At 63.5% G+C, this 22676-nt stretch overlaps 8 protein-coding genes across 8 annotated transcripts; all 8 read right to left on the bottom strand.

The window, feature by feature from the left end:
• Nucleotides 1-1184: 1184 nt before the first annotated feature.
• On the bottom strand, nt 1185-2126 carry LSCM1_08284 (uncharacterized protein; the record flags this gene model as incomplete). Its single annotated transcript, XM_067325619.1, has 1 exon — nt 1185-2126. The coding sequence occupies one exon, from the start codon at nt 2124-2126 to the stop codon at nt 1185-1187; it is 942 nt and encodes a 313-aa protein (XP_067181646.1).
• Nucleotides 2127-3084: 958 nt separating this feature from the next.
• On the bottom strand, nt 3085-5874 carry LSCM1_08283 (uncharacterized protein; the record flags this gene model as incomplete). The annotated part of the gene is made up of 1 exon (XM_067325618.1): nt 3085-5874. The coding sequence occupies one exon, from the start codon at nt 5872-5874 to the stop codon at nt 3085-3087; it is 2790 nt and encodes a 929-aa protein (XP_067181645.1).
• A 533-nt stretch (nt 5875-6407) lies between these two features.
• Nucleotides 6408-7352, bottom strand: LSCM1_08282 (uncharacterized protein; the record flags this gene model as incomplete). The annotated part of the gene is made up of 1 exon (XM_067325617.1): nt 6408-7352. The coding sequence occupies one exon, from the start codon at nt 7350-7352 to the stop codon at nt 6408-6410; it is 945 nt and encodes a 314-aa protein (XP_067181644.1).
• A 544-nt stretch (nt 7353-7896) lies between these two features.
• On the bottom strand, nt 7897-12141 carry LSCM1_08281 (uncharacterized protein; the record flags this gene model as incomplete). The annotated part of the gene is made up of 1 exon (XM_067325616.1): nt 7897-12141. One exon carries the CDS (start codon nt 12139-12141, stop codon nt 7897-7899), a length of 4245 nt encoding a protein of 1414 aa, XP_067181643.1.
• Nucleotides 12142-13405: 1264 nt separating this feature from the next.
• Nucleotides 13406-15370, bottom strand: LSCM1_08280 (uncharacterized protein; the record flags this gene model as incomplete). The annotated part of the gene is made up of 1 exon (XM_067325615.1): nt 13406-15370. The coding sequence occupies one exon, from the start codon at nt 15368-15370 to the stop codon at nt 13406-13408; it is 1965 nt and encodes a 654-aa protein (XP_067181642.1).
• A 1561-nt stretch (nt 15371-16931) lies between these two features.
• Nucleotides 16932-18116, bottom strand: LSCM1_08279 (uncharacterized protein; the record flags this gene model as incomplete). Its single annotated transcript, XM_067325614.1, has 1 exon — nt 16932-18116. The coding sequence occupies one exon, from the start codon at nt 18114-18116 to the stop codon at nt 16932-16934; it is 1185 nt and encodes a 394-aa protein (XP_067181641.1).
• Nucleotides 18117-19059: 943 nt separating this feature from the next.
• Nucleotides 19060-20013, bottom strand: LSCM1_08278 (uncharacterized protein; the record flags this gene model as incomplete). The annotated part of the gene is made up of 1 exon (XM_067325613.1): nt 19060-20013. The coding sequence occupies one exon, from the start codon at nt 20011-20013 to the stop codon at nt 19060-19062; it is 954 nt and encodes a 317-aa protein (XP_067181640.1).
• A 1597-nt stretch (nt 20014-21610) lies between these two features.
• Nucleotides 21611-22243, bottom strand: LSCM1_08277 (uncharacterized protein; the record flags this gene model as incomplete). Its single annotated transcript, XM_067325612.1, has 1 exon — nt 21611-22243. One exon carries the CDS (start codon nt 22241-22243, stop codon nt 21611-21613), a length of 633 nt encoding a protein of 210 aa, XP_067181639.1.
• Between the last annotated feature and the right edge of the window lie 433 nt (nt 22244-22676).

Genomic DNA, 22676 nt, shown 5'->3' with positions numbered 1-22676 from the left:
CAGCAGCTTTTGGAGACGGTATCATCGGCCAGCAGAATTCACATGCGCGGAGGGCGGCCGTCCCCCTCGCCGTCTTGGATGTCATCGGCAGCGGGTGTGCTCGCAGCTGACCTCAGGGAACGTGAAGCCCTATAAGACTGGGCCATGCGCGGGAGGCCCATGCACAGCTCGTCTTTCGGGGCAGGCCATTCGTAGCCTCACCGAGGCAGGGCTCTCTCTGCACTGTGAGATTCACCACCGCACGCACCACATTACTGCCGGGAACAGACCGTTATGGAGGGAGAGAGAGTGTATGAGGAAGAGAGGGACGAAAGGGACTGAGATGCGTGGAATGTGCCATGAGGGCTGCGGTGGAAGCCGCGCCGTTCCGCAGCGTCTGCGGCTCCCACGCATTGGCTCAAGGCTGAAGAAGCGGAGGAGGGGAATAGGGGCGAGCGAGCGCGTGTTGTGGGCATTCACTGGCCACAGAGCGCACCCTCACCACAGAGCATATATATAGGCGGCAGGTAAGGAAGGAATGCCAGTCGGCAGTCCTCAGCTCATTCGTGTGCTGTTGAAGCATCTAATATGCGCGTAGGATCGTGACTGAAGTCTCTGTAAAAGCGTGAGAGGGTGAGTAGCGCCTCATGCTGTAATGGGGGAGCGGAAGGGATGGGAGAGGGAGGAGTAGACGGCGTCGGCGCGCATCGTTGCTGCCCTACCCGCCATCGTATTGCATAGCCGTTGCGTCAGCTCCCTTGCAAGTCCCCCTTCCCTCTCACCCCTCCCCGGCTATGCGTTATTGCGGTGAAAAGTCCAGAAAATGAAATCAAAACGGAAAATGCGGCCAACGAAAACGGTGCAGACGCGGAGTGACTTGAGGACATCCGCAGCAGCCACGGCAGCAGCGGCCGCCCTTACGGCCGCTATCCGCATCTTCTTTCCCCGCTGTAAAGTTGCCTCTACTGAACTGCGCCGCGCGCCTCGCCCGAGCGCCGCTGCTTATCAGCAGCCACCCTTTGGCTCCCCCTCCATCACCTTCCTCTTCCCTCGCCCCTCCCTCCTCGCACAGCGGAGGCGGTGCGCACTGCCCCATCTCCAGCGCTGTTGCACACGAAGCCAATCCCCTCGGAGGAAGGAGACAAGGGGGGAGAGAGATATGCCCGCGCACGCCCCACGTCCATGCGTACAGAGGAGGGACGTCCTCAGTGCTTGTTGGAGCCGTTCATAACCTTGAATAAATACTCCGTCATGGTGTAGGCAAAGATCAGCTTTGGTGCGGAGGCGATGATCTTTGGCGTAAGACCTTTGAAGAAGGACGGCACGCCCTCCTCCTTCAGCATCGCGGTCGCCGTCGCCACGGCGCTGCGACGCTCGGCCTCCGTCTGGTGCTGCACACGAGTCTTGACGACGTCCATCGGGTTGGAGATGGCGATAGACAGGCACGCGCCAACGGTGGAGGCGCACATGTTTTGGAAGAGAGACGCGTGGCGGTAATCGCTGAGACCAAAGATATACCCCTTCGTGAAGGCTGTCCCACCGAAGAGGCAGAACGAGCCGGGGGCGTTGCGGCACATTGTCACCACAGTGCCCGCGTACATGCCGCGCAAGCCCTCCTGGCGCAGCAGTGGCAGAAGCCCGCCCCGCATGGCGGCCTCGTTCGTCTGGCTCAAAACCTTCAAGCGATCCAGCGGCAGCAGGAAGACTTCACCGAGGCCGATGAGGCAGCCCGCCGTCGCGTCTTCCATCACCTTGTGCGCCTCGCCAAAGCACCGCTTATACCCGTCGCGGTAGTTGGAGCTGAGGAGGTCGCGCACGACCGGCTGCCCAGCGAACTTGTACACTCGCTGGAAGACCTTATACACGACGGCGTACAAGGAGCCCGGGTAGAGGTACCAAAGCTTTCGCAGGAGTCCGGCGTCGGCGTGCTTCTTGAAAACGATCGTGTTGAGGTTGGCCGCCGTCTCCCCCACGGAGCCGCGCACGATAGACCCCTTGTTCGCCATGAGTCGCTTTGCCGTCGTGTCGAATGGGTGGAAGAAGGCGATCTCGAGAACACCCGCCGCCGTGGCCGCGCTGGCATGGCTGCGCGCAAAGCGGTCGACGAAGCTGCGCTCCGGCGCGGGGCTCGCCCCCTTGGCGGACATATTGGGCACCGTTAGAATTGAGGGAGAGACAGCGGCGCTATGCGCCAACGGCCGGTGCGGTAGACAAAAAAAGAGGAGCTGCAGGGCAAATACGTCCTCGCGCGCGTGTGTGTGCGTGGCCGCAGTAGCGATTGTGCCAGGTTAGAATAGAAGAGTCGGGTGAGCTGACGCCGTAGTGCGCGCACACGCGGGTGGAGTGGTGGGGCGGAAAGGCACCCAAAATTGAGCAGCGGAGAGGGAGAGGCGTTCCCGTCATACGGGGCAGAATGGTTTGTGCGCACGTGCACAGAGAGAGAAAGAGATTGCGTGTCTCGTGCGGCTGCCAAGGGAGGCGGCGGGCGCTGAGGGCGGACTGGGTGGGGCACCTAAAGGTACGCGTGAGGCCAATCCACTAGCGGAGCGAACCCGGCAAGGTTCACTAGCGCGTGCCCGTGTCACTCCTCGCTGCGGGGGCGATAGAGGAGGGGGGAGGAAGTAATGACAAGCACAGTCGGGCAGTGGTTGCCGCATGAGCGCGTGCGCTTTCACGCCGTCAGAGAGAGGGCTTCCATCTCGGTGTACAGACACGTGTGTGGCGTGTGGAGGTGAGTGCGGGCCGCACCGTTTCGGAGACAATGCTATCAGGAGAGACTACGGTGGGCACGTCCAGTCAAGCGGAGAGTCACCTTAGAGTAGCCCCCTTAAAGAAGCGTCACCCGCCCCGCCAACGTTCCTTGACGGCCCCGTCGCTCTCGCTTGCTCCTCCACTCCGCCCCACCCCTCCATGCTGCCCCTTCCCACAGTAAGCTGTGGGCCCACACGCCATCGCGCGAGCTTTCGTCCCTCACCTTTAAGTTGTTCGCTCTTAGATGTTAAACCGAAGCACACGTTCATCGACCACACACACACACACCACGTTCGCACGCGAGACGGCCGCGTACCAGACTGTGCGTGTCTGCATATTCGTTAGCCGACGAGTTCATTCTTCGCCGCCAGTGGCAGGCGCGGGCGCGGTAGGAGCGCCACTTAAGCCCTTCCGCGACTTGGACTTGGCGCGTGACTTCAAGGACTCCACCACATTCATCGAGTGCTGCTGCTGCTGCAGCTGGTTCATGACATTGTGGTAGCGCTTCTCCCGCATCGCTTCATCTACGGCGTGCCGCTTCTCCAGTGCACGGCGCTGCACTGTCGCTTCGGCCGTCAGATGGCGCATCAGCCTCTTCTTATCCTCGCGGATGCCGCGCTTCATGAGGCGCACCTCATTTTTCACGGCGTTCTCCTCACGCTCTGCCAGTAGCGGGTCGAACTGGCGCAGGGGACGGGGCCGGAACGTGCGCATCGCAAGTGGGGTGCGATGCTCCTCGACGTGCTTGGCAATGTCCCTCACTTTCACCGCGAGGGCCTCGTGAGCTAGACGCACCGCCGCAGACGGCGTCCACGTCCGCACCGCTGACGACGACAGTGGCCGCAGCAGCAGCGCGTCAAACGCTAAAAAGGGCTGAGCACACATGACAGGGAAGGCGGAGGTATTGCGGTGCATGTCGCACATCTCCTCAAGCAGGCGGTACGCGCACAGCAGAAGGCGCTCTGGTGAGTGGGCGGTGTCGAAAAGCCCCAGCTGGTACGGCGGTCGCTGTGTGATGGTGTCGTCGCTCACTAACGGCGTCCCCGCAGATGCAGAGACCAGCAGGGCCTGCTCGGTGCGCTCCAGCACGGGCATTGGCAGCACTGTGCCCTGGAATCGCGCGGGTTCGAGTGCCACACGAGGGAGCTGCAGCGCCAGCACGTTGAGGGCTGCCACCACCACCTCCGCGCAGAACCGCCCAGACCCTGCCTTTAGGCAGTGCAGGAGGAGAGTGGCGAGGACCAGGTAGCTGTGAACCGCCGCGAGGGAGTCGAGCTTCATCTGTATCAGGGCTGAGCACAGGAAGAGAAGAAATGGCGTCATCACAGGGTGGCGGTAGTCCGACGCTGGGAAGATCTTCGATATGGCATAGAGGTACACGAGGAGGGACTGACGCATGCCGCCACGGCGGGTGCCCCGCAGGAAGCTACGCTCCGCCTCGACAAGGACGAGCCGAAACGCCTTTGTCACTTCCACGGCGTGATGCGCAGCGTAGCGGTGCAGCTGTGCGAGCAGTGCGTGCAACCGCTGCGACCGAGGCGCTGCGTTCTCAGCGGCAGACGTCGCCACCTGCTCCAGCTGCTCGAGCAGACGATCGAGAATGGCAGAGCCGCCAACGCGTTCCACAGCCGCATCCCCCTCTTCCTCCACAAGCTCAGACTCCGCCGCAGCCGCAGCATCGTCACCGTTGTCGCCAAGCTCGCTGTCGCCCTCAAAGGAAGACGGGATATCCACGTTGTCGTCGTCTGCCCTGGCGCCCTCTGACTCATCGTCCATATGAAAGGCAACATCCCCGCCCTGTGCCATCCACTCCCCTCGCGTCAGCTGCGTCTGATCGCACTCCTGCAGATGCAGTGATGGCACCTGCTGACGATCCCCCTTCAAGAGCGCCTGTTGTGCTGCCTTGGCGGTCTCTTCCTCCTCCGTCAGCGTGCGATCCACAGCGTGCGCACGGCGCGGATCCATCTGAAACGAGTGCATCATCGCGTCGAAGTCATCACAGCCCGCCAGGAGACCACCGCCGCTGGCGCTTGCCATCGCGCGCGCCTCGGCGGCGTCCGCAGCAGCCCGCCGGGTCATCGATGGTGCACCGGCCACAGCATCCGCCGTGGCGATTACTTCATTATTGCGCTCCTCCGACGATCGCGCGGCGCCGAAGCGAATGCGCGCCAGCAGTGCGCGATCCGTCGCATCCAAAAATGACGGCATCGCATCTCGCGCCGTGGCGCTCTCCCGCGACGTCGGGTCAGCTGTCTCCTGGGAAGGCGCCGATCGACTCGTGGTGCTCCGGGCCGCCTCCGCCAGCGTGCGGATTTCGAAGGCACCGGAGGACTTGAGAGTAAGGCACTTCGCCTCGTGGCCTCGCCGGTACGAGTCAAGCAGGAGACGAACTTCCGGTGTGCCAGACTGGGCAAACGCCTCCTGATCCTCCGCGAGTTTGTTGCGCTTCGGCAGGAGGTGGAGAAGACCGTTGATCTCGGCGTCAAGCTGCGCGGTGGCCGCGTCCCGATTCGCGCGCTCGCGCTGCAGCTGCGCGCGCTGGTCTTTGCCGTTGGCAATCATCTCTCGAAAGCGCTCCGCTCGTGTTACTTTGGCTGGTGGGGCCGCAAAGCCTTCCTCGGCACGGCCATCGGCAGCTAAGCTCGCCACAGCGTCCCCCTCGCCCTCCCGTATCCTGCGCACACCCATGAGCGAGAACGGTGAGGGCGCCGCTTCCACGTCGGCGCTCGTGGTCAGGTTGAAGCGGTCGATGCGGCGGGTGGTGCGCGTGGAGCGCGAATGCATCTTTTCGAGCCCCATCGTCGCACTCCGAGTGGTGGCCGAGAAGGCATCGCCTCCCGAGGCGCTGCGACAGGGGGCGAAGGGGTTAGGGGTGTCACGCACCTCATCCTCAGGTGCAGGGTAGCCACCAGCGCCCCGCCCACGGCCGTTTCCTGACAGGAGGCCATCCCCTACGGTGCGGCTCGTGCTCCACACGGTGTCTATCTGCTGCTGCGCTCGCGCTTGCTCCTCCTCGCGCCGCCGCTCGAACTGGCTCTGCCGAAGCGTAAACTTGTTTGCAGACGACCTGGCGAGCGCGCCAGATTGCTGCCGCTGGTGACGCTTCAGCAGTTTCGAGTTGCTTCTAGCGCGAGAGCTCGTCATTTACTCTGCAGGGAACCAGCACAGGGGGTGAGGGGGGGAAGTTTAGCTAAGGCCCGCGCGTGTCGAGCAGTCGCGGAAATGCCAGGCTGTGCGCTGCCAGTGAGCGGCCGAGAGAGTGAGCCGGTCAGCGAATTGGGTTGTAGCACCGTACGCTAGCTGTGCGCGGCCGAAGAGGGGAAATGAGGGGAGAGCAGTGAAGAGGACGGACAGAAAGCCGCACAGCATCCCAGGAGAAAGAAAGAGCGCGCGAGACTGATGAGCGACACCGCATCCACACGCACGCGCTCGCCGCAGATACGACGCCACGTAAGACATCCCTCTCGCCCCCCACACACACACGGGCACTCACACACACTCACACGCGACAAGTCCGACTTCACGTTCGGTTTGACCGCTTCAGCGCGCGGGACGCCTTCACAAGAGGGAAAAAAAAGGCGAAACGGTGCCTCGGCGCGGAGCAGAGGTGAGTGGCAAGTCGGCGCGTCCTCCAGTTGTACGCGGCCGCCCCCTCCCCCTCCCCATTCCTTCTCTCCTTACGCCAACTCGCCCTCTCGGCTGTATTTCGTCACCATCGACTCTGCACAGGCCTTGAGGCGTTGTACGTGCGGTCCACATGCCAATAAGTCCGTCCGCACGACTGCCCTCTCTCCTAAATCGCTCGCCCTGTTGTGCGATGCAGCAGCTTCTCCCGACGGAGCGTCACTGCAATGAGCGACGAGAGAGGCGGCCTTCGCTTGATTGCGCTCTGCGTAGCACCGCACCACCTCCATCACCTCAGCTTCACACTTGAGCTCACGGGACGGCACGAGGTAGCGGTATCGCGTGTCTTCCATACTCTGGAGCGTCTCGTGGATATGCTTCTCGGAGCGCAGTAGCTTTGCACGCTCGTCACGCACGGCGGGGGTGAGGACATCCACTTCCTCGTCCGTCAATGGGCGCATGTCCACCACAGGCAGCCCCTTCTTCCTCTTCGGCGGCGCCGCCTTGGGTGCCGCGGCATCCGACGACGGTGTGGCCACTGCGTCCTCTGCTGTCTGCGTACTCGTAGTACGCGGGGGTGGCGCCGTCGTCACTGGCGCACTCGCGCTCTCCTCCGGCGCCGACCTCCTCTGCACCACGATTGGCGACACCTGCGCACCGCTGCCCCACCACGTCCATGGTTTGTACCAAGTAAACGGGTGCGCGGCCGCGTCGTCCTGTGGGCGGTTGATGACGAGGAGATCGTGCATGCGATGATCCCGGTATGCAAGCATGGGGGCTGAGTCTTTCATGCCGAAGACCTTCTCCTCAGAAGCAGCGCCCATGTTGACGAGCAGCGTGCCCAGCGCCGTCAACCGCTGCAGCTCCTCGGAGGGCGCGGCTGTGCTCGCAGGTGGGAGCGAGTTGCTTGTGGTAGTATCACTGGGATTAAGGCGTCTTTTGTCTGTCGGCAAGGGCGGCGCCTCCACTGGTGAGCCCTCCGCATCTGTGCTCGTCATGTCCCCCACGAGTTGGTGATCACGCCACTTTGCGCGGCGGGTCCGTGGGTGAGATGTTTGGGGGAGGGGAGTACGACGATGGCGTGCGTCGTCCCTCGTCGTACTCCAATGGTCTGAGCTGCGACGCCGTCGACGAGAAAGGGGAGAGAAAGAAAGGCGATGATGATGAGGGTGGGAGGAGGAGGAGATATCTTTGACGCTCGCAGCTAGCGCAGTACGCCGTTCAGCCCGGTTGTCGATAGTGTCGCCTCCACTGTGAGGGCCATGCGAAGACGGAAAAGGGACGGCATCGTGAGGTGAGTGCAGCACAGCACAGCATCCGTCGCCCCCACTGCTGCACATGCGTGCAGCTCCGCCGAGGAGGAGACGAAAGGCTCACGCGAGCGCTTGCGAAAGAGGAAAAGGGGCGATCAGCAGTGGCGGAGGCGGTCCGGCGAAGGACGGAGGCGGCGCAGTCAAAGACGCCGATGGGAGACGGAGGGATGGGAGACGTGCGTCGGCGCGGCCCACGCCGCCCACATACGAGCGTACTCGACAGACAGCCCTATTGCACAAACGCGCAGCGGCCGAAGGGGTCGAGGGCGCGAAGCTCTTCTTTCGTGGACGTCACACCGGAGTGGCGAAGCCGAAGCTCCGTCAGGGAGACTGAATGGCAGTATCCCAAGGGCTCCCTCCTCCGGCTGCTGCCGCCCCCAAAGGAGTTCGATGGCGTCTCGAAGAGCGGCGCAATGTCGGTGACACGACGGCAACCGCTGACATCCAGCGTCAAGAGAGAGCAGCGATGGTGCCGCCACCACTGCGCTTCCCCCTCTGACGCGGCAGATTCCAGCGCACACGTCTCACGAGAAGAGAAGGCTAAAATGCTGGTGTTGTCGACTGGAGCCCCGGATAGGTCCAGGTGGCGCAGAGACGGCACGGCCGCACAGCACCGCACGTCGGTGAGGTAGTGGCACCAGGCAAGCGTAAGCGTCGTGAGCGCGAATGGACGGCGGCATCGACGAGGCGGCTCCACAGCCGTGCTATCCGTGTTGTCACCGCCCCTAGAGAGCGATGCGGCAGGCCCTGTTCTCCTGGACGGTGCCCGAATCGCCCTCGGGCGCAGGCCGCTGCCCTCCATCTCGAGTCGCATCGGTGACCCATCGGCAGCCCCGCTGCTGCAGCCCTCCAACAGCACGTTTACAAAGGCCAGGAGGGAGGCGCTGTCAACAGCTGTCCCGGTGACATCGAGCGATGCGAGTCGAGGGAAGAGGGCGAAGACAGCGATGCAGCGCACCTCCACGCAGTAAGAGAGAGAGACGTGCGCGAGGGTGTCCAAAGCGCCGACCACAAAATCGAACTCGGGTGGGTGCGGCGGTTTTACAGCGTTGGCGGCAGCGCAGTCAGTGGGAACCCTGCCTGAGGCGGCACGCGCGTCTCGCGGTACCACCACTGCCGTTTCACCACTCCTCCGCCAAGCGGTGAGCAGCGCCGCCTCATCCGGCATTGGAGTCGACCTCAGCGCCTCGGTGTCATCGGCGCCGACCCCGACTGGGTGGGCCCTCAGCCACAGCTGCGTGCGCAGAAGAGCCTCCACGTGGCCAAAGAAGCCGACGAATCCGCGGTCGAGCACCGCTGTGTTGTTCACGTAAAGCCTACGCAGCCGTGGAAGGTGCGCGACGCAGCCGATGTGCAGCAGCGACATGCAATGGCACATACGCAGCTCCTCGACCTTTGAGGGAGCAAGAGGGGCCAGAGAGGTGGTGCAGGCTTGCAGCGATGCCACGATCTCACCGAAATTCGCATGCCGCTGCGCCATCACCTCTTCCACCACACCCGGGTACACGAAGCGCAGCAGCGCCGAATCATTCACGGGTGTACCGCTCACATCAACGCACCGCAGTGAAGGTGCGAAGGCGAGGGGGCTGATGACCCACAGTCGCGTGCAGTGACTGAGAGAAAGGTAGTCGAGGGCTGGGCAGTGCTGAAGGCCGTCCACGCGTTCAGCACCGGAATGATCGGCGACGAGGCGGGTGAGTTGCGGCAGGGCGCCGAGAGAGCCGAGGTGGTGCACGCGAGTGCAGCCTATGAGGCTGAGCTCCCTCAGTGAGGAGGCGAGCGGCAGGCGCCGTGCCGTGAAGCGGCCGATCTCCTCCTCATCCTCCGTCGGGAACCCGGCCAAGGCACGAAGCGCGTTATCGTCGACTTCGGTGTGGTCAAGTAAGAGCACCACCAGTGAGGTGGCGTGCCGGCTTGCATCGCGAAGGTGCCGCGCGAGATAGCCTACGCTGGCCCCGCGGATCGTGGCGGCCTGCGAGAGGTTCAGCCGGAGCAGGGGAGCCAAGAAGTGCGCGTCACTCTCGTCCGCTTCCGCCGCAGATGCAAAGGGCGGCAGGAGTGCTCGATGCTGCTGTAGCTGACGGACCCCGTCGGCTTCAACACAGCGCAGTCGGGGGAGTCGCCAGAGGGGGTGCAGCTCCGTCAGGTGCTCACAGCGCGTCAGCACGACCTCCTCCAGCAGAAGGCACCCAACAAGGTCCGAGATTTGACGTACAGCGCTGGCATGGAGGTCCACGCGGCGCAGTCGTGGGAGTGCACCGAGGGCATCGACACGAGTGAGGCTGCGGCACGCAGTCAGTCGCATCTCCTCCAGGCACACCAGTGGAGACGACCTCGCCGGTCCTTCCGCTGGCTCACTTTCCTTACTCAGTGTCTCCCATGTGCCGTACACGAGAGCGAGCAGCTCCTCATCCGTGAGGCTCGTGCTGGTCAGATCCACAGTGCGAAGCGACACGCAGCAGCGCCCCACCGAGGCCAGCGCGCGCGCGGTAAGGCCAGTGGCACCGTGGAGAAGCAGCTCCTCAATGCAAGTATTGTGGAAGGTTGAGTGCCCCGGCAAGGATGAGGACATCTCCGCCAGCACGTCACGGCCGTGATTAATGCACAGGAAACGCAGTTGAGGCAACCGGAGCAAGGCGGACCCAAGACACTCGACGCCACCATCATTACTCACGGACAGTCGATCGCGTCCTGTGCGCACATCGGGATCGGCGCACCGCAGGTACGGCGTATCAAGAGCGATGAGGGTGCCCCGAAATGCCGCGGGGCCACCTAGCAGGCGCTTCAGCGCACCCACAGAAGACTCGATGTGTAGACCGCGCAAGGGTAGAGTGGAGGAGACGGCGTCCTCCAACTTTACCGGGACGCTGCGCCGCACGAATTCCGCTCGCGACACCACCGTCGGCTGCACATACTTTGTCGACCACCCGCTGAGAGACACGCCGCAAAGAAACGCCTGCGCGGGACTGTCGCCGCCTTTGGAGGGCGCCCTATCGCTGGTGGCACACGCCGTCGCCTCGAGCCAGTCCAGCCACTGCCGTGTTGCGTCTATGCAGTGGGCATAGAGAGGCAAAGGTGCGCCCTGCAGCAAGGAAGACGGCCGCACACGACGGCGCAGCCACCAGCCACAGGGAGGGGGGAGGGCAACGCAAACGCCTTCGATGGAAACGGAGACATTGCCACGCTGCTCCGGTGCAGAGGCAACAGCGCGGGTGTCGCAGGGGGCAGTGGTGGTTGACCTCGTCCCCGCCGCAGGCAACGATGGGTCGTGAGAGGTGGAAGTGTAGGAGGGGATGCGGGCTGAAGGGGTCACTTGAAGACTCGGGCAGCTCTCGCGTGTCGTTGGCGGCACTGCTGTTGCCACTGCCTCTGCCGCAGAGATCGATGGAGGCTGCTGCTCGAGCAGACCCTCCTCTTCCAGCGCGATCGCCTCCCAGTCGTCGTCCTTCGCCGCTTCTTTAGCGTAAACACTGTCCTTCTCCGCCATCGCGTCGCTGCCCTCGTCGATAGTGGCGGCTGCGTCACTATCAGAGTTGAGAACAGTGACGCCGCAGCATTCTGCACCAATGTGCGGCGCCGACACCTCAGGTAACCGCAATGTGTGCGGTCCGTGACCTCCCGCCCGCTCCGTTTCTGCTGCATGGATGCAGGTGGCAGCTTTGTTCGCTGCGCTGTGTGTCACTGAGGCCGGTACGTGGCTAAATAGTCCCCTTACCAGTCGCGCACGACGGTTCCCTTCCGCGGTGTGAGAGGGGCTGTCGAAGGGCAACCACAATGTGAGCAGTCGCACATGGCCCAGCCGCATCCCGATAGGCATGCGAAACGCCTGCTCTGTGTAGGTCTCCAGGGTGAACAAGGAGGCCGTCGGGTCTACAACAGGGATGCCGCGCACGGAAGCCGTGTCGTACAGCGGTGCTGGCTCCGCTGCGGCAGCAGGCTCGGGATAGGTTGGAACGGGGGCCACCAGCGATCGTATGGGCCGCTGCGCTGCTGTGGCGTACAGTGCGCTCGAAAGCACTGAAGAAGGCGATGTCAGGGAAATTCCGCGGCTTAGAATGTCGGCACCACCCGGCGAGGCGGTGTCCGCGACAGCAGCTGGATTGCGGAGGCGACGCAATCCAATGCGCACAAAAGAGGACGGTGAGCCTGCAGCCGAGCCAGCGCTGCCGTTTCCGCGCGCGCGGTGCAGCGACTCTGCCACAGGCAACTTGTGCTCCGCCGGTGCATAAAGGTCCCCGACGTACTCGGTGCGCCACATCTCGCACCACAAGCGTGTGTACGGATGCGCGAAAGCGAGAGCGAGCGGCGGCCGCTCCACGAACCAGTCCCCCATCAGGAGAGCATCTCGCACAAGTCGCAGCGCATCCACGGTTCCGTGATAGTCAGCGCCATCAGGCCCGCTTACGCAGCTACCTCCACCGCTACGGTACGTAGAAGCGGTGCCATCCTCCTCCTCACTGAGCTGATCTGACATGAGTGTCGATAATGGCGCGTCTTGGAGGAGCGTAGGTAGTAGTGGCGCCGCATGAATGCGGGGCACAGGCAAGCAATGTGGAAAGAAAGAGGCGGACGAGGAAGGTGCGCGTGAAGAGTCGCCGACGCCCCCAGTCCGCACGCACAGTCGCACGTGCCTCTCCACGGGTCACTCCTCCCCCCTCTGTCTCCGAGTAGTGGGGCACCGCTTCTTTTCGCCTTCCTTCGCAGCGGTCAGCTCCTTCGCCGATGAAGACTGCAGGTCGATGCGTACGCGTCAGTGGGCGTGTCTCCGTAGCAGCAAAGAGGTGGGTGAAGTCAACGACGCTGGTGTGCTGGAGCGAGTCGGCAACGGTGAGAAGAAGAGTTGAGACAAGTCGTAGGGAGCATAGCAACTCGCCTTCGTTGCTCGCACATAACGGCGAAGGCTAGTGAAAGAGAATCATACACCGCGGGTTTGTGGTGCGGCTTACAGCGTGCCGTGCATGACAGAGGCACCATGCCGCGCGGCACTGCCGTGTCGTTCACCTGGTACGAGGTGCTCCGTCACGGCGCAAGCGATACAGAAAGGGGTGCGATGTGTGAGGGGGTGCGGCGAGCGCCTTCAACCGCCAAAGCGCTGCGCCCACACCCGCGGGCTAACGCTCAGCACGCCATACGAAGCGAACAGAGAGGCAGAAACTAAAAGAGTGAACAGAAAGCGTGTAAATTAGCGATCCGCGGCAGCAGCGCTCGAAGGTGTGCCGCCACCCCCGCGCCCGCCCTCCCCATTGCGCAGGTGCGCCACAAGTGAGGGGGGGCGGCGTGGACAACGAAAAAGACGGCAGAGGGCAGAGGTGGGGGGGGGGGGGAACCGCCATCTTTGGTGCCCCTTAAACTGAGTTGCCTCTCCCCTCTGCCTTGAGACGCGCGGCTCGGGCAAAGAAGAGGTTTGGCGGACAGGAGCGATCGCGCTCAGCACGCAGCCGCATAGACGCTGTCTGGTGCCGCCGAACGATGCGAAATACGACAGGCGAGCAGCGCTGAGACGGATAAGCGGTTGAGGGAGGGCGAGGGGGGCAGCCCCTGGGCGATGGAGTGCAACCGCACTCGAGTGTGAAGACGAATTAGTCGGAATTCAAGCGAAAGACACCGGCAGCGGCGAATGTTCTCTCCATACCCCTCCCGCCGAACAAAAAAATGCTCTCCACCGCAGAGTCCGGGGGTGCGGCTCACCACTGGAAGCCGTGGCAAGACATCAAAACTCTCTTCCTCTCGAGATGACGTCAGCGCAGCGCGCTGTGGTGGGTGGAGAGACTGCGGGCGACAAGTTTGCGAGTCGTCATCATTTCTATCGTTAGTGGCCCGCGGCAGTGCGTCTTAGAGGTGGAGATGGCAATGTCGACGCCGCAGCCGAGGGGCACACCGCTGGAGAGGCGGGTGGAGGCGTTCACGAGGGCGACGGCTGTGTCCACCTGCCGGCAGTAGGTGGCGCATACCTCCGGGTCCGTGGCCACGATGCAATCGCTTTGCTTGGAGCCGAAGGATTCAATGAAGAAGAGAGCCTGCGCGAGCGAGTCCACCGTCTTGATGCACAACGTGCGTGCAGCGTCTCGAAGTCCGTACTGAGAGAGGCCCTGATATTCCTCCTCGCTCGCCAGCTCTGCCACACAGTCCGGCACGCGGTCTTGAGCCGTGACATCGCCCAGGAGCACGGCGCCCTCGGCGGCGAGGGCGAGCAGGAGCTCTGTGTAGCGCGGGAAGTCGCTATGGACGATGACCGTTGTAACAGCGTTGGCGGCGGCCAACTTTTGAAACTTTGAGTTCAATATCACCTCCAGTGCCACCTCGAAGGAGGCGCTCTGATCCACGTAGACGCTGCTGAACTGCCCTGTTGCACGCATCAGCGGGATCGTGGAGTGGCGAGAAGCGAACTGGTACAGCTTTGGTGGCCCACACACTACAGCGAGGTCGACGTAGTCAGAGAGCTGTAGCCACTCGCTCGTGCTGCGGTGGGCGGTGTCGTAGCTTTCCACGCACACCACCGCACTCGGGGACAGGCCGGCAGCCGTCAGTGCGCGCCGTACGGAGGACATGAGGGCCATATTCGTGTAGTACAGCGACACCCCGCCATCCACGAGGACGGTATTGCCGGCAAACAGGCCCATGGCAACTGCATCAATGCTGATGCGCGGACGAAACCTCGAGAGGATGCCGACCATGCCCAGAGGCACCGAGAGCTCGAAGACCTCGAGTCGGTCTGTTCGCCGCGTGCAGCGACCACGAACGTGTGGCCCTCCCCCTGATGAAGGCGGAAGTGAGCTGCGGTCCGCAGCCGCATCTGAGGAGCCCGCTTCGCGTAGTGGGCCGGCTGCTGCTCCGCTGCTTCCTTCAGCGTAGTCGTGCAGCCAGCAAGAAGATGGGATGGCGATGGGATCAGGCTGGCAGAGGAGGTATTCGATGGTAGTGTGCAGCTTGTCGAGGCGAAGAGGCGATATGAGGAAGTGGTTGTCAGGGGTGATGAGAAGGTGCCCGCCCCCACCGCCGGCCTCCGTGCGCGTGATGCGGACCGATGAGGGGGTCGGCACCGGCTGCAGCGATGCTGGCAATGCCCCGCCAGCCCTCCGCGACGGCGAGGAAGAGGCTGCGACACCAGAGACGGTCGCCTCTGCGGTTTCGCCCAGAGTACAGCGAGTACCTGCTGGGCTGCCTGATGCGCGATCATGTGCGGTAGTTGCGCCCGCGCCGCTGAGGTCTCGGCTTCCAGCAAAGGACGCGCTCGTCACAAGGTCGAGCGAGCTCCGGCGGCGTGGTGAGCCCGCTCCCGAGCCGCCATCGGCATCCGTCGCGGGTATGGTGGCTGTAAGATTCCCTGCCGCCACAGAGACAGCGTGTGCATCGCCCAAGCGATGGCCCGAGTGAACGAGAAAGGGTGGGTGCCCAGCGTGCCCCACGTAGCGCGAGGAGGAGGCCTGCGGAGTCGGCGCTATGCTGGCGCTCGGCAGCGTGGGCGGTATCGTCACGGAGGGCGTGCCGCGCTGCTGCTGCTGCTGCCCGAAGAGATCGCAGTCACGCCGGTTAGCACGAATTATGTGTTCGCGGTTACGGTGCAGCTCCTCGCTGAGGGCGACCAGGAAAGAGCGCCGCTGCGCGAAGGACGAGGTTGCCATGAGAGACCGGGACTCCACGGCGGCTTGGATGTCGTGCAGGATATTCTGCACCGACCAGCGGGGTGTGGAGAGACGAAACATCGCTCAAGCCAACGGCAAACGCGCATGCGAGGGAGCGTGATGAGCCACAGGCGTGAGGAGGAGCAGCGGCAGACGTCTCTCTCTGTGTGGGCGGACGACGCACGCAAGAGTGACAGGAAACGATTAGACAATGGTGAGAGACAGGAAAGTGGACAGGCGGCAGACGCCTCTCTCTCTCTGTGTGCGTGTGGGCGGGTGGTGCGCGTGAGTGGGTGCACCCCTCTGCGACGGCGCTATCGATGAGAGTCAACGAGGGTCGGCAGCGGCCGCAGGGCGTGAGAGGAGGGGGAGGAAGAGAGAGGGGATGAACGATGCAGGTCAAAGAACAGACACAAAAGTACATCAGCCGCAGTGGTGGTGCCCCCCTCTTCCCCTCCTCTCTGCACGAAGTGGGCAGTGCGCAGAGCACCGGCAGCACGAGCGTCGTGCGAGCCGAACCCCCGGCACACCTGCGGAAAGGAGAAGAAGAGCAGTACCCGGCGGAGCGCGTCCACAGCACTTATCCGCACGACGCCTTCCCTCTTGTGCAGAGGAGGGGAGGGGGGCGCCTGTGCACTCACTACCGTTTCGGCCTGGATTGACTGGCGGGTGCGGAAAGCGCCGTGCTGGTTTACGCTGGTGGCTTCGCAGGCGGCGCCTGTGGCCTGCGTGCGTGATGAGGTGCCGCACGACGAGACAGAGAGAGGCGTATGGGAAGAGGGGAGCTGATAGGCGAGGAAAGGAGAGGGGAAGGCATCACCCGTCTGCTACCGGGAGACATAAGCGTACTCGCCATATAACCTCTGTGGGATGCTGCGCCCCTCGCCAAGACCCCGAGCCCCCCTCTCTCGTGCTCCTCCCACGTCGAGGCACCAGCCATCATGCACGCAGCACTTGAAAATCGCGCGCCCCGTGCGTCATGGCCAATTCCGTTCACTCATCCCCTCGCTCCTCAAGAACTTCGACCTGGGCGCTGCGCTCCCCCGCCCACCCTGGCGATGCACCAACGGTAACGCGTGCGACAGCACGTGGACAGGTGCGCTCGCGCGCACATCGCCCTATCGAGCAGCGAAGGCACAGGACTGAAGGCACCTTTTCCTCCTTTTTTTGCTGCTCCCTGTGCAGTCTGGTGAGGAGTGGGGCGTAGAGGTCTGCCGTCCCATCCGCTACGGCACCGCCGCAACCGTCCACACATCAATACGCCTTTCGTAAAAGGAGGCGGTGGCTACCATGGCAGCTGACCGGTCCGCACCACACAAGTCGCTCCGATCGAGCGGCCGCAGTACCGCTGCATCGTACACCAAGCTGTTGTCCGCCAACGCAGGAGTCAGCGCCGCCTCTGAGTCGCCCTCCGCAGCTTCACCGTAGAAGTACGTGAGAGGCACGTCTGCATTCCCAAACACCTCCTCCACAGAGGCTCGCACGTCGTACGGTAGCAGTGCAGCCCCGCGCTGCATCAGCGGCAGCACAAGAACATTGGCGGTGTTTACCCACCCACTGGAGGCCGCACGCGTGACGCACGGTCGCTTCGCATCACTGCAGTGGCAATCAGCCATTGCGGTGGCCAGCAGCAGGGACAGGTTCACATTGCCACTCTCATCCAGCGCGGCCCCGACGTCGTCCGAGACGGCAGCGCCAGAGTCCCATAGCGGGAGGAGGCAGCGGGACGTACGCCACACACCCCCGCCAAGCCCACCGCGCTGCGCCACGGGACGCCGCATACTGCGCACGTCGACGAGCGAGATGCTAGCGTCGTACGAGCCGACAAAGAGATACGGTGTGGTGTGCGCGGTCGACAGGCCGCCGATGGTGTCCAGCACAGGCGTAATAGAAACGACGCCGGCGTCGAAGCGTAAGCGGCTAACAGCGCGACGGGGGTCAGTGCGTATATCGTACAGTTTGCAGTAGCCATCGTCGCCGCCAGACGCGAGCAACGCGCTTGCGCTGTCTCTGCCTCGCCGTCAGTGTCGTTGCCGTGGCCGCAGCTTCCATTCGCGTGAAGGTCAGCTGGGGCAGCGGACCACCATCCACCTGTAGGCATCATTGCCGTGCACCACGCATCGTACTCGTGCCCCTCCAACTCCTGCGTTACACACCGCTCCGCGACCGAGCACAGAAATACAGCCCCGGTGTGGGCTGAGCACAGGAGATGCGGTGTGGGACAGCAAAGCGCAGTGCAGCTCGTCAGCATCTCTGCGTGGAGGCCGCGCAGAGGGTCCACCACGGGGCTTAGCGTGAAAGGGTCGAGCACTCGCACGCTGCCATCGGTACACGCCATCGCGATGAAAGGTGGCGCGCTGGGGGCCGAGAACGGGGCCGCAGTGCCAAAGAACGACGCGGGCACCGAGACGAGGTCGAAAACGCCGGGCAGCCCCGACGCGCAGCGCTGCATTTCAGCAGCACCCCCGTCCGCATCGGCGGCGCACTGAAAGAAGGCGCACTCACCGATGTGCCTCGGGCCTGCGGTGTCGACCCCGTCTTTGACCTCCAACGCAGAGAGAGCGACAGTCGACAGAGAGGAGGACGTCAGTTCGTAGGAGGCGGCGAGGAAGCCGAGCGCCGGCCTCCGGGCCTCAGCCCCCTCTGGAACAGCCGAAGACGGCGCTGGTGCGCCACCGAACTCCGCCGGGGGCAAGAGGGGGGCGGCTAGCAAACAGTTGCAGGTGAGAGGGGTGTCTACTGAGGCCACATGCTTGAGGCTAAACGTTGCAGCGCAGCTTTTCCTGCTGGATTGTGCCGGCACCGCCCCTATGCCTGTGCTCTCCATCGTGCAACGCGCCTCTCAGAGTACGTTCGCTCTTTCCCCTCTCGTGTGTGCGCGAGGAGAGCGGAAAAGTGAGAGGGGAGGTGAGAGGTCAGATGACGGCATGCAATGCCTCATGTGCAGGCACGACGTTCTGTCAATGGGGAGAGGGCGGGGCCTCACCGAAGCAGCAGACGCATGGCCACACGCCATGAGGGCACCACTCCGCAAGCGCACCCGCATCCACACGAAGCGGAGGCAAAGCGTGCATGCGCCGTACACGCGGCGATCGCACACAGCAGCCGTGACCGGTGCACTCCCGACAAGAGGGGAGGCGCGTGTGGCCGCCTCTCTGTTTGACAGAAGTCCCGCCACACGGGCACAGCAATCGGTGCCTCCTGATGGTGTTCGACACCGCCCGCGCGCCGTCCTTAGGTTTCCCGTGATGGGCGTCCCCCTCCTTGCGCAGCCGCCACGTTGTAGCACGGATGTGGCTCGGCGAAGCATATCTGAGGCCTGAGTCGGTGGAAGGGAGCGATGCCAACGCATGCACGCACACCAGCACGCGAACAAAAACTCATCCGTCTCGAGTAGGGGCCACGCCATGGGACAGATAGCGTCTATCTATGAATCTAAAGTGTCCCCGCATGGTGGGCGGGAGGCCGCAGGCGAGGGAGAGAGAGGAGAGGGGGACTCCCTGCAGGTGCACGCGAGGCCTCCACAGGATGATATGCGAGGGCCGATGTGTGTGTGTGGGGGGGGGGGGGAAGAGGGGGGAGAATGCGGTGGCTGTCCTGTTGCGCCCCGTACACGTGGCTCTTCAGATGTGAGTTGCCACCCTCACGTTTTGGGCGCCCCAAAGAGTGCATATCCCCTCGGCGCCGTGCACCACACGCACACACCGCCCCTCCTCCCTCCCCTATTCCAGTACCTCTGAAAGGGGGCGACACCGCCACAAGAGCGCCCGTCACTGGTGGTTGGTGGCGTCTCCCAAAAAGTCGCGCTTGCGAGCGCCGACCTTGCAGGGTGCCCCATATGGGTAGGCGCGCATCTCCTGCAGAACCTGCAGCGAGTGCTGATCACTCCCATCGACTCCCTGCCTCCGTATGCCGCTCGCAGCTGAGTCGGACACCAGCGACTGCGAGGCGCAGCGGCTCACCGGTGCGGAGGCAGGAGCGGAGGGGCGAGGATTTGCGGTTGCTGCGTTGCCGTTGATGAGCGCCCTCAAGCACGACTTGAGCGGCGCAGATCTTGTCGGCACCGCTCCGCCTGCGTTGGCGCTCACGAAAGCGTTCTCGACGGCCAACGTACCGAATTTGGGTGGTACAGGCGTTTGCTGACGACTGCTGCGCACCACGCGGGAGGCCGCTTGAGCCGCCTCTCCACATCGCCCAGCCCGTTCTTCGCGCTGGCGCTGCTCGACCTTCGAGAGCTCAGCCTCTTGCGCGCGCAGCTCAGCCTCTTGCGCGCGGCGGGCCTGCGCCTGCTGCTGCTGCAGCTGGTGGAGCTTACGGCGCAGCGAGTGCTCTTCCTCCGCCCACGTGACGCTCTCGCGTTGTAGGCACGCCTCTAAGTCTTCGCGGCTTTGCAGATGCTCCTCGGCATCTTTGATTTCGCGTACGAGAAAGTGCAGACTCTCGTAGGCATCGAGGGTGGCCATGTACTCTGCCTCCACACGGTCCTTCTCCGCCAGCGTCGCTTCGCACTGTGTTCCGAGATCCTTTGCCTGAGCCTCCACCCCCTCGAGCGAGGTGAGAAGGTCGCACTTTTCGCTCGCGACGACGTCCTCATACCTTCGAATATCCGCCCTCAGCAGTTTGCGCTGCTGCTTAATAGAGCCGATGTCCGCCTCCATGCGGCTGAGCTCCTCCTCAGCGTCCGAGACGCGCTTCGTCCACTGCAGGATGAGCTCCTCCGACATCTGACCTCCTGAAGGGCACAGGACACAACGAGCCTTCACAGCAAGGTACCCGAAGAGCAACAGAAAAGCGAAAAGGGGCAGTGGTCCCACTGAATCGCTGCGCCCGCCTCTGTGTGTGTGTGTATGTGTGTGTGCGTGTACGTCTGGAGTGAAGGGCTGCAAAGAAAGGAATCTCTGATGGCGTGACGAACAGGATGAGAGAGAGGGAGCGGGAGGGAGGGGAGGGAGGGGAGGGAGGGAGGGGGGCAGAGGAGGAGTGTGAGCTGATCGCCAAAGCGCAGCGCTGTTGGCAGCATTTTCTTTTTTTTTTGCTGCCCCGTAAAAGCGACGCACCGATTGACAGAGGTCAGTGGCCCCTAACAGCCAAAGCAGTCGATCTTTTCTTCGCTTCGCTCGAAGCGTATCCTCTTCCGCTGCGGCACGGCACTAACGGGCCGCACCCCTGCTCGACTGCCCGACCCACTCACACGTCCTCCCCATCGCGTGGGGGTGCGAAGGAGCGGTACACACACGCGCTGCAGCGACGCCTCCCCCCACCACCACTCAGCCATTTAGGCACTACCATCACCACCCCACCTCAAGCTCTGCCCACGCACCACCCGCCATGCACGCTGCCTCGCAGCCGCTCCCGCAATGACGGTCGGCACGTGGTGCAGTCCCCCTCCGGGGTGTGGTGCGGGATCCCTACACCAGCAGGCAGTCAGAGGCGGGCGAGATAGGGTCGAGCGGCGCTGGCGCGATGCCTGCCACACGGGCGGTGCAAACGTGTGCACCGTCTCGGGTCGCTCCGACGCAGCGCACTCCGCCACTCGGCCGAAGACATCAGCACCCACGACTCGCTCTCGCCTGTCCGCCTCGTAGGCAGTCAATCGTGGGTAGCCACCAGAAGCCGCTAGGCAGTGGGCGAGACAGGAGAGCTGCTTGGCTTCCACACAGAGTGGGGGCCCTGGGCCCCGGCGCCGCGTGCTGAGGGGCCTCCGCCCACCCCCGCCATCGGGAGCACAGAAAGTCGCGGTCGAACAAGAGCATAAGAGAATTTGCGCAGTTTCAATCTCCTCCCTCTCGCCCCCGTTCAACGTAACAGGTGGCCCCGTTGAGTTTGCAGTGACACCCCTGCCCTCGTCAAGGACGGCTCGGCGCAGGGGCATAGGTGCCGGAGTGGAAAGAGCCCGTGCCTGCGCCCCACCCCACCGAAGCACGCACGTCGTCGGCAAAGGCGTGGCATGCGAGTGCTTTGTCTTCGTCAATGCTCGAGTTCGCCTAAAGGAAACGGCGGAAGCTGTCACCGCGGCGCCGCCGGCTGCTGCTGGCGGCAGCCGAGAATTTTGTGTGCAGGGGAAGCGACAGGAGAGCAGAGACAAAGGGAGCAGGCAGTAGAAGGGGTGATGGGGGGAGGGAGAGATGGGCGCTGCACAAATAAAGCGTGCAGCCGCACATGTGAAGTTAGGCGTCGATGGCTGCTGCCGTGTGCACCTACGCTCTCGGCGTTTACTGCGATTGCCGTGTGAGGGGGAGGCGGGGCCCGAGACAGAAGGGTCAACGGCGGAGTCGGCCCCCCCGGATGTGCGTCGACCCTCCCCCCATTCCCCTCTGTCGCCTACGCCGACAGCGCAAAAAACGATTTCGCAGCGGCGCGCCGCCTGGCGTTCAGCGACACCTTCAGATTAGCCACGGCAGCATCGGCATCCTTGATGAACGTCATGATGAAGGTTGCCAGGCGATGCCGGCCGTACTGGCGGACGTGCTCGGCCAGCACCAAGAACGAGATATCGTAGGCGATCGGGCCTGCTGCATGCGGTGCAGGTTGGCCCGCCGAAATATGTTGCACGGGAGCGCGGCGAAGGATTGGCAGCGCGCCGGTTGCAGCGCCGTGGGCGCAGAAGAATGCCAAATATGCGCCTAGCAGCTGCCTCGAGAGGGCGTCGCCTGGCTGATGAGCCGCTGCAAACCTAAAGGACAGGCGGGCGCTGTTGTGCGACCCCTCCAGGAGGCATTCATCTCCGCTGGCCCACTGCAGCCGCAGCGTATTGCACCGCGTCGCTGAGGCAGCGGGGTTTGGGTGAAGAGAGGAGAAAGCTGGCGAAGCATCGGTAGCCATGTAGGGAGACACCACCTCCACCTCAGGCACGACACACCCATCCGTCACGTCAGAAGCGAAGGACTGCAAGCACATGACGGCCAACAAGGTGCGCTCGATGCAGTCATAATACGGCTGCTTTGCCACTGCCATCCACCGCACGACACGTTGGGCACGCGTGTTGCAAAGGCCTATCTGCTGGCGCACATGTAATACGTGGGAGGGGGAGGGGGAAAGAGAGAGGGGCGGAGGGGGTGGAGGACGCCGGTGAGAGGGGAAAAAAGAAAGCAACGAAAAACAAAAAGTGAGAAAAAAGGGGGGCAACGACCACCACCCCCGCACCCACACAGGGCGAACGTTTGAGTTTGGTGGGAGGACGGCAGCGGTGGTGCACACACGCGCCCCCTCCATCCCATGTCACCCGAGGCTGGGACACGAGCGCATCCAGGCACAAGCCCATATGGCAAGGCATTCGCGCCGCGCACCAGCGGGGCAGAAAAGCCGGTATGGCAGACGAGAGGATCTCAGCGCATGTGGTCACCGCAGTACGCATCACACCCTCACCGTCGCCTTTTTTTCTTTCCCC

This window comes from Leishmania martiniquensis, chromosome 2 (assembly GCF_017916325.1).
Source record: "Leishmania martiniquensis isolate LSCM1 chromosome 2, whole genome shotgun sequence".
In the NCBI taxonomy this organism is placed as follows: Eukaryota; Euglenozoa; class Kinetoplastea; order Trypanosomatida; family Trypanosomatidae; genus Leishmania; species Leishmania martiniquensis.
This window is presented reverse-complemented; position numbering and strand designations above follow the sequence as displayed.